Source organism: Gymnodraco acuticeps, unplaced genomic scaffold (assembly GCF_902827175.1).
Source record: "Gymnodraco acuticeps unplaced genomic scaffold, fGymAcu1.1, whole genome shotgun sequence".
NCBI lineage: Eukaryota > Metazoa > Chordata > Actinopteri > Perciformes > Bathydraconidae > Gymnodraco > Gymnodraco acuticeps.
The window spans coordinates 18,350-28,801 of NW_022990796.1; the positions used below are offsets into that span (position 1 = coordinate 18,350).

General features: G+C 39.7%; 1 protein-coding gene across 1 annotated transcript; it reads right to left on the bottom strand.

Annotated features, from left to right (window-relative positions):
- Positions 1-2,402: 2,402 nt before the first annotated feature.
- LOC117557100 (gamma-glutamyl hydrolase-like) lies at positions 2,403-6,916 on the bottom strand (the record flags this gene model as incomplete). The annotated part of the gene is made up of 4 exons (XM_034232784.1): positions 2,403-2,816; positions 3,049-3,133; positions 4,915-4,965; positions 6,802-6,916. Coding segments are annotated over 4 exons (482 nt in total), but the record flags the coding sequence as incomplete, so codon positions are not given.
- Between the last annotated feature and the right edge of the window lie 3,536 nt (positions 6,917-10,452).

Sequence of the window (10,452 nt, forward strand, 5' to 3'; positions counted from 1 at the left end):
GAAAGGGTCTGTGCCGGAAATATCAAACATTTAATAAAAGTGAAAAACAATGAACAAGACTTAACGTATTCATCATAATTAATTATATTTATTCCGTTTGGATGTAGGATTTTTGACTTTGTTTAGAGCAGTGATCTTCTCTGTAGCAGAGAGCTAAGCGCTGTCAGACCGGACCAAACCCTGAAAAGTATTATCATCTGAAATGAATCATTATGTTAATATTAATATTAAATACATATAAGTATTTTTACAACTTGTATTTAGAAATACTCTGTTGTAATTATTGATGCATAAATGTGTTCATCCATTCAATGTGGCATCTGCTATAATGGGGTTAATGTATGATATTACTTAATAATACAATACATTATAATATATGATATGATAATTATATTTTAGTTTTATTCATTTCTTATTACATAGTTTCTCATTATTATTATTTTAATTTTTATCGCTCATCTTATTTTTGATTTTATTAATCTGTGCTATCCTGTTTTTCACTCTTACCCTGTTGCTGTTTGAACTACTGAATTTCCCCACGGGGATTAATAAAGGTCCATCTTATCTTATCTTATCTTAATGTATAAGTTGATTTACTTCAATCTACTGTACTGTGTAAAAACACCCCAACAATATTACAAAAAATATACTGCATAAAGCAAACTATATACTTTATTTGATCTAAAACTGATGTTTTTTCATTATAGTAGCTTGTGAAAACCATAACAAATAAGTGATTACATGCTACAGTATTCAACAAACACAACTGCAGAGCTGCAAACATTGCAAACAGACTAAGTTCTACAACACCCAGTTGTCTTTGTGTATTTGTGAATGAAGCGCCATCTCATGGTTAAATCCTGTAATTGAACAAATGGGGAAATTTGGCAACGCCCTCTAGCAATTTGGCAACACCCCCAGCCACTGGGATCCGCTGGGCTTTTGACTGGGACACACCCATGTGAGTCCTATCTGGAGTGCTACATCTGTATCTAAACACTCAGAGAGTAATTTACCTCACCTGAGCTGTAGTTATCAGCCTCTCAGTCTGACAGCAGAGGACTCTCCCTCCACCTTGTTGTTTAAACAGCTCCTTATATCCGTTAGCGCAGCTAGCTAGCACCAGATGCTAACAACAATACACGTAACCGGTGAGCGCGCTTTCTCGCTCGCTCGCGCCACACATACACTAACACACACCCTCCCGAGCTTGAATGACACACAGAGACCAATCGAGGGCATTAGTAAGATCTGTATGAAAGTGGCCATGTCGGCTGGCCACATCATGAAGACAGCCAGTCATCCTCTGTGAGGCAGAGTCAGACCCACATTGCGCAGCGTTGCGTTCACAATACATACAAAATACGCATTTTGCCGGTACTCAGTAAGAAGTGCCGGTACTGTGTACCGGTGAGTACCGGTACACAGCAAGTACTGCACGTCATGTGTATGCTGCATTTTCTATGAGGTAAATATTACCCGCTGGGGGATATAGGTATAAATGGCAATTTTTGTGGCGATTTTTTCAATCTGACTTCATATTGACCATTTTTAACAACAGAGGGTGCTACATAACACACTTTCGGGAAAAGTCACGGACTGGGAGACTTGAATATTTTATTGAAAAAAAGTTACATACAATCAAAAAACAGCTGCGGGTAAAATGTACCTGTTGGCAGTTCTAGTGTTAATAAGGCATTGTCTATTATCCTCTTGAGCCCGAGGGTCCCCCCAGTGGACCCCTCCCACCGTTTTTTTTACGAGACTATGTCTCAGGGCTTCTTAACATTTATGAAACTATAAATGTTCCATACCCTTTTAACGGGAAGAAACTCCGCTAACTGACAATATGAACAATTTTTAGCTAAAAGAAACACAAGAGTAATACCAAGCCTTTGAATTAGCATGGAGTGAAAAAATGCTAACTAATGCTAACAGACTTTTGCACAGCACTCACGGTAGAAATGCCCTTATTACTTATCGTAACTGCACAAACAAGATATCCGATTAAAGCTGAGACTCCACAGATTCCACACATGTAATGTCATCACTGTACGACCCCGAATTCGGAGCTATGAGCCAGAAAAGAGAAGGTAAACAACATCGAGTTTCAAAAATATTACAATAATTACGTCTTACCTTTTTTGGTTTGTGATCAAAAGTTGTGTTCAACGGAATAAAAACGCCGCTCAAGGTTAATCCAATGTCTTTGTGTCAATGTGTCCAATGTCTTTGTTTGGATTCCCAAAGCTTTTAGTCTACTAACCCATCATTCAAGGGTGGTTTTCACTATAAGTAATGTTTTTTTTTTAGGCGGACATTAGAATTTACATGTTTTTACTATGTTCCATCTGAATTTACTTTAAAATAAAAACATCTATATTGATTCTGACACTTCTACATCCAACTCACAGATGTAACCTTGCTTTGAGAGAAAAGATTATTAATTTACCCCTTTTAGAAGTGAAGATATAGTCTTTGTTGTGTTAGTGGCATGTTCGAGCCTGAAACAGGCTCAGGGCTTAAGAGGTTATTCAATGCATGTGTAAAAACCTAAAAAATGAAAGTAATGGATGCTGAGACAACTAATCTGAGAAGAGTGACAAGAAGAGTTGCTGCAGAAGAAGAGTGAACAAAAAGAGCACAGACCGGCTGAAAGAGTGAAAGGAGAGACTACCTGGTGTGAGAGTAAGAGGGAGAGCCACTGCCTTGGTATCAGTGATGGTCAGCAGGTTTTTATTGGCAGTGAGGACAGACAGCTGCTGGAAGCCCTGACAGGTTCCCCAGATAGGGAAGTAGTCCCCAGCATCATTGGCCTGCAGAGGACAAGAGAGTGAGGAATGAGGAGCTATAATCAAAGTGTCTCAATCGCAAGTAATTCAGGTAAAATATCAAGTGAAACTGGAAAAGTAACCAGTTCAACATGATTGAAAATAAAAATGTCACTTATAATTCAAGTGTCTAAATCTAATAGATATAGCAAAATTCATACCAAAACAGTTTGAGCTAGACAAATATCGAAATGTTACAATGTCAAAAATATTTTACCTTTAGAGCCAAGTCGTAAAAGATCTTAGCTGCTCGACTGTATTGTGATGTCTGAATATTTACATCTCCTCCCGGAAGCAACAACCTGAGAAGACAATTTGTTGTTTAAAATTAGGGTCCAGGCTTGTAAATCTTGCACTAGGTTGATTTAAATGTCCACAGCTTTTACCTGTATAGAAACATGACTTAATGTGAGTGTAACGTATAAGCTTGCATTTAATATAAAACAACAAGAGAATAAATAAGCAGGTCAAAGCCATAGACCATGAACAGAAAAATTAGTCTGTGTCCCTTTTTGAAAAAATATATATATATTCAGATGGCATACACAGCTTTAGCTTGCAGTCTAGTGATTAGCTGTTTTAACAATCGACACGTGCTGTATTAGACCTTAATGCAAAAATGTCTCCACAGAATAGGGCAAACTCTCAGCCATTGCCACCTCAGCCAACTATCATTGAATGTATAAGAAGCTAGTTTATTATTGGCCAAACGTCTTCTTTTGATTGCTTTCCTGATATGTTTATTAGCCTGTTGATCTTCTAGCTAGCATATTATGCTAAAACCTGCTTTAAGAGACTGACCACATTAACAATCTACAACTGTGGTGTATTAGACCCTAAAGCAAAAAATTGTCTCAACAGAAAAGGTCAACATCTCTGCCATTGTCTTATTTCAACACCAACAATCATTTAATGTATAATAAGCTAAGAATAGTTTCAGTATTGGCCAGAAGTGACTTGATCTGCTCAATTAGCCTGTTGATCTTTTAGCTAGCAAGCTATGCTATCACCAGTTGTTATTAGGCCTGGAGCAGGGATGGGTAACTTGGATGGTGGTGGGGGCCACATAATTGATGTACTGGCCACCAGGGAGCCGCAGATTCACTTGGAACACACACACACACATTCTATATATTGTATGTAATTATTAACAAATTAAGTCTGACATCTTCATTGACATTTTAGAATATTTCAGGGAACATCCTCTAATAAGCTCACTAAACAATATCAGTTCACAGAAATGTTATTTAATTTTTACAACTGGCATGTTTGTATTAAACAGGTTATTTAACAGTGGAATAAAACTATTTTAAACTATTGGAAAGCGCGGAAAATGTGTGTGCATTAAGAATAACCATTAAGATGACATAAACATGAAGTCATGAACACTAACCCAGACATTAGTTGTCTAACTTGAACCTAAGACACTTGTAGCCCCTGCTGACGCACAATAAGGGGAATGTCAACAGAGACACCTGTCAACCCGCACTCTGCTGTTCCTCAGCGCCGCTCCCCCTCCCTCCCGCTGAAATTTTGAATGAAAAGCGTATAGTAAACACGGCAGGTTCCGTGACAGTTTGTTTTCATCTGATTTCAAATAAACAAAGTCTTGGTTTTTAGAATAATAAACTCGTTTTGCCAAATTCAGATGATAAATACAACTTTGAAGCTTGTAAAGGCATAATTACAAGCGGTAATTTAACATCACAGCAGGCATAACAACAGCCGGTGTTTCTTGTGAGTGTTTCCCCGGGAAACAAACACAATACACACAAACGCCTCACACATTATTTCGCCGTATTTGGCTGCCGAACGAAATCATGTACGCAGCTCGCGACATAACTAGGAGTCTAGTGGACGGTATCAGTACTACAAGTTACAAAATATATAATTTTTTTTAAATTTAATTAATTATGTTGTTTATAAATTAATCTGAGGGCCGCAAAAAGAGTAGGCGGGGGCCGCATGTGGCCCCCGGGCCGCCATTTGCCCATCCCTGGCCTAGAGCATCAAAAGCCAGTTAGTGTGTTAAATAGAGATGTTATCAAATCAAATGAGAAAACAAGAGTTGATGTTAACTTACCCATTTATCGCGTTAAATATATGTGCATATTCTTCTTCTGTGCGATTGATTCTGGTGAACAGAAAAGGCAAAACAAATTTTAGAATTGTTAAACCCAATAACTATCATAGACAATCAAATACATTATTAACCACTCCACATTAAAACAACATTTTATGTATGGCGACACTGAAAAATGTACCTTTATTAATAATAATTTCAACATTATAGACCATGAATGTAGTATCAACGTTAGAGGATATTTAGTACCATTGCCTTTTACTAGTCCAAGTATGACAGGGAAGAAGAGAGAAAAGATTGAGTGTTGTGAAAACATTTAGGTAGTTTTGTCTCATATTTCAATCCAATTCGTAATTTCGTCTTAAATATTTCAATCCAATTTTTGTTATTACAAAAAAGAAACCCACATTTGTAACTACTGGTATAATGAAGTTCTGCCCCCTTCTATAGGCTACGCCCCTTAAACTCTTCAGGCAGCATGACTGATAACTGCTGTGAGTCACATCACTGTCACAGTTTTTCACCAGATGCAAACAGGTATTAATACTCATTTAGTAATTTTCCAGACTACCTTTTAAATGACGCCATACACATCTTACTCACAGCATTAATAGTCATAGTGTCTTGGTATTACACCAAAATCTTCCCTGATAACCGCTGGCTTTCTTGGTAGAAAAAAAAGCTGCTAGAGCGCCAAGAGTAAAATATAAAGTTAAATTGTGGGCGATCTGTGGGATGTTTAACCGTCAACATGTGGTTCTGATGAGATTGTACCACGGCCTTTTTGCTGTACACAGGGGACCAGTGAGGTAAGCAGTCACAAAAGCAAATATAGCCTAGCTTATGTTGATAGTTGTTTATATCTCTGCGAATGATTTCAGAATGAATGAAAGCATGACCCTATAGGCTACTGTACGTTACACAGAGCCTAGATAGAAATGCAAGGAAATGATGCGTAAATACTATGCTTCCTGTGTTTTGGTGGGGACTGCGATCACATCAGCGATGAACCGCCCCAGAGTTCACTAGCAAGCGGTTCGAGACCACCTCTTTTAGGCAGACCAGAGTCCGGTTGTTTAGTTCACTTAATAATAATAATTCTTTATATTTATTATAGCGCTTTTCCAGAGCTCAAAGCACCTTACACACGTAACGGTCATATACTGTGGACAATACCCACAGGAGCAAATTCCTGTGAAGTGTCTTGCCCAAGGACACAACGGTTTTACAGACGCAGCGGCGGTGTCCGGTTGTTTAGTTCACTTCAGAGGTCTCAGACTGCGTTCACACCAAATCAAACTAACCACACCAAGGGGTTAAACACTCCATTCAACTGTACTTAACAAGGCTGGTGTGAATGTGACCTTAATGTATAGCCTTTTCTCCTTATTCATTGAGGAATCACCTATTTGGCAATCTGAGCTTTCTATCCTAAATCGTTTTTTTGTTGTTTCTCAAAGCAAACGGCCCATTGAAGCAGACACAATGGGAAGATTAGGTGCTGGTTTACATCATAATGCAGTTGAATGAGTCAGTAAAAACCTTGCGGTTGCTTGTATTGCTAAACAGCGACAGGAAATGCAGGTGAATGCATGAAATGTGAGTAGACTGGCTGCAATTATGCGTCGACAAAACAAGAATGTTTGCTGGAGTATTAAATTACATTTGCCGCGGTAATCGCTATCAATCCAAATGAACCAGGACTTAAATCTTAGGGATTACAACTTGTTTCACGTGAAGCAGGTCATAATCATGTAACCTAGGTATCTGTGCAAATAATAAAAGGTAATAATAGGTCTGGTTTGTGTGTCAATACACAACTGCATAAATTAGCCGTAGGACTTCTTACAGGTTCCTTAACAAAACATATATAAGAGACTGTTTTACCTCACAGGTACAACCCTAGCCCCGGCTCCTTCCAGGAATTTGACATAGGAGGCAGCGATGTAAGAGAAGCCATGAGCATACTGGTCATCTGGAATATTTTCCTGAGCCAACACACCTTAGGATGAAAGAACACGCAAACTTATCACATGATTTTATGTAGATATAGAAAGGTTGACAATGCATAGCTGATAAATCCTAACTAGAAAGATTAAAAACAACAAAGAGCAGGAGAATATAAGTTAATGTTAATAAAAATAACTGGTGCACTCTTGAAAATGAAATCATCTACAATTGTTGTTCATTTAAGTGAGATTTGCCAATCCTTGAGTGTTTCCTTTTGCTTTCCTGAATAAGATATCTAAACAAAACATTATTATTAACATGTAACACAAAACACTACAAACTTTACAAGCAAAATGTACCTACTAAAGGCAGTTTGAAAATAATTCCCCATGTCCCCTTAATATGTCAAGAAATTGTACACAAATCACAACACACAAAGTTTGACCCCAAAGTCCTCCTGTAATTTCAGCGTGGATTTTAACATTGAAATGCAAAGCAGTAAAAGGGCAAAGAGAGCAGAGGAAGTAGAACAAGCTACATGTATTGCACTGATTGGAGACCACTGGACATTGGTTACAACCATCACTACCTCAAATATGTTTAAAGACAATAACAATGGCATTTGAGGTGGGGGTTGAGGTGACGTGCAGCAACATTGACATTAACCTTTCTGTTGGTCGCTTGTTAGCAGACCCTTCACGCGATGGCAGAGCGAACAGGTACAGGCAGGGCCCATAATGTTAGCCCTATAGTTTAAATCTACTACCCACACATGAACATATGGAAATAGTTACTATTTAAAAAAAAAAAAAGTATTTATAAATGTATTTAGGAACCTATCCATGCGATTTTTAATGGGGGTCGACCTCAAATCCTCTAGGGGCGTCCAGGGGCATGCCCCCCGGTAAGATTTTATTTTTTATTTTGGAGTTAAATGCATCAATCTGGTGCATTTTGAGGGGAAAATAAAGAGACTAGATCTATGGAAACAGCTATATTAAACAGAACTGTATACATTTCAATAATCATAAAATCAAGGCCATAACCAATAACATACCATTTCCAATATGAAAAAAACACTGAAACTTGTTTATTAATTTATTTTTGGTTCATTTATAGTTGTGAGTGTGTCTGTGCTCCTGAATCAGCCTCTCCTGTCTCCCTCCTCTCCCCCCTGCTCCTCTTTGAGGCAGCAGCAAAGACTAGTCTTCTCTCAACAAGTTTTAAAAGTGTATCTTACCTTTTTTCACCTAGTTAACTTTTTATTTATTTATTCATGCATATTTTACTAATCACATTACATTTCATTTAGCTGACGCTTTTATCCAAAGTGACTTATAATGACCGATTACAGGGACATTCTCCCTGGAGTAACTAAGGGCTAAGTGCCTTACTCAATGGCACACTAGTGGTGGTGTTCCTGGCGGGATTTGAACTCAAAGCCTTCCGATCTCCAGCCCACCTCACTATCCATTAGACCAATCACTACCCTCTCAAATGGAAATATGTGTTTACATAAATGGTGACCACACCGTTCGAGACCCACTGAGAACTGAGACTAAGTTAACTATCTAAACACTCAGAGAGTCCTTTACCTCACCTGAGCTGAGGTTATCCCGAGCTTGAATGACACACATGCGGCTTTCACACCAGCGCTTTTCCCTTTCTAGCTCCGAGCTAGAGCTTTTCTGGTTCAGCTCCGGTTTCCCTTTTCTGCTCCCGCTCTGTTCACACCGCCCAGCACCCGACTGGTGCTGCCGCTGCTGCGTCATGACGTCATCGTTTACATCGCTGATTTGCTCCCCAACGCCATTACGGCGCTCACAACAACGGGGAACTGCGTCGGGTCGATTATCGTGTTGCTTTTAATCACACGAAGCCAGATTAAATTGAATAACGACTTCTCCAACCTTATACTTTGCTCCAGAGTGCCGTGGTTCATTGTTTATTAATGTGTTTCTGCAGCATTTACCGACCACTGCAGTGTTGGCTGCTCTTCCACGGGAGTTTATTCTCCTCCCTTAGCTCCCGGTTAGCTCACACTGCTGCGGCCGCTCTAAAGTATTCACTGTCCGACTCACACAAGCAGCTGATACATATCCCCAGTTCCCCTTAGCCTAAGTGAATGTGTGTCAGTCTGAATTGACGCTGTTTGGTATCACAACGCTGTTATGAAAGTTTCTCTGGTATAAAATGGGTGATGTTAGCATAGCAACCGAAGCTAAACTGACTACTTGCTATTGCTATCCTATTGTGGCATAAACCGTTTTCTACAGGCACATTTTACAGGCGTATTTTTATAATGATTCTACTTGTGATAGTCGGACACGACAACCTGTGTAGCCCATGTATTGATTCCATCCGATAGCTGCTATAATACAAAACAAAACGTCTGCCTCTCTCCACAATGATCAATAACAATGAACGGATGGTCAAAGTAAGGTACAAATAAACAGAATCACACGAAGCCTGGTTAGTGTTGCCTGACTTTATAAAGTGTGTTTATAAGCACTACTGCTTGTAGGCAGGCATGACAGTCGACCCATGTTCAGGGGAGGAGGGTTTAGTTTCCTGCACGCCTCGACGTAAGAGAGACGTAAGCGACGCCACCTCTTAGCTCCGAAGCTCTTGCCTCTAGACCGACAATTTTTTAGAGCTGGAAGTGAACCCGATTCCGAGCTAAGAGCCGGCGCCGCTGCGGTGTGAACAGGAAAAACCGGCGCTTTTCAGGCTCCAGCTCCGAGCCGGAGCTGAAAAAGCGCTGGTGTGAAAGGGGCAACAGAGACCAATCAAGGGCTTTGATTTATGATCTGTATGACAGTGGCCATGTCGGCAGGCCACATCATGTGGACAGCCAGTCACCCTGTGTGAGGCAGACCACATCATGTAGACAGCCAGTCACCCTGTGTGAGGCAGGCCACTTAACAGGCCAGAAGGAGGCGAGATCGGAGCGAGGGATCATTGTCCACAAGTTAATCGATCGCAGATGGCGTCGTGGTCACGGACGAATAAAAAAAAAAATTATAAAAAAAAACAACCTAAATGGGTCGCGAAATATACTTGGGCGGCCGTTAATATACCTGGGCGGCCCGCCCAAGTATAGTCTATGTGTGGGAAACCCTGTATATATATATATATATATATATATATAAATATAAATATGAGCACACATTGTCTCACAAGCAAAAAAAAACTCCATACAAAGACCCAGATGCCTCAACAGGCCATATCCAAATCTGTATTTCAAAGATTTCGAGCAAGGAACACTAACATGTTTGCATTGTCGGGCAAATGCATCTTTGATTGTAAACTGTCGGGAAGGTGGGGGCTCTCCATCTCCAGCTGCCGTGTTTGCTCCCAGTTGGGAAAACGGAATGGGGTGGTTGTGTTTCAGATGCAGTTTAAGGTTGGTCGTATTGCTAGCTTTTGTTGCTAGCTTTTTAAAACAAATGCGACACACCGCCCGGCTCATTCAAGTTCGCCTCGTTGATTTGGCTTAAATCCAAAATATTCCCACACCGGAGATGTGGTATTAGGTTTTGCAACCAATTCCATTTAATTTCAAATTCCCCTCGAGTAAGTCACAGG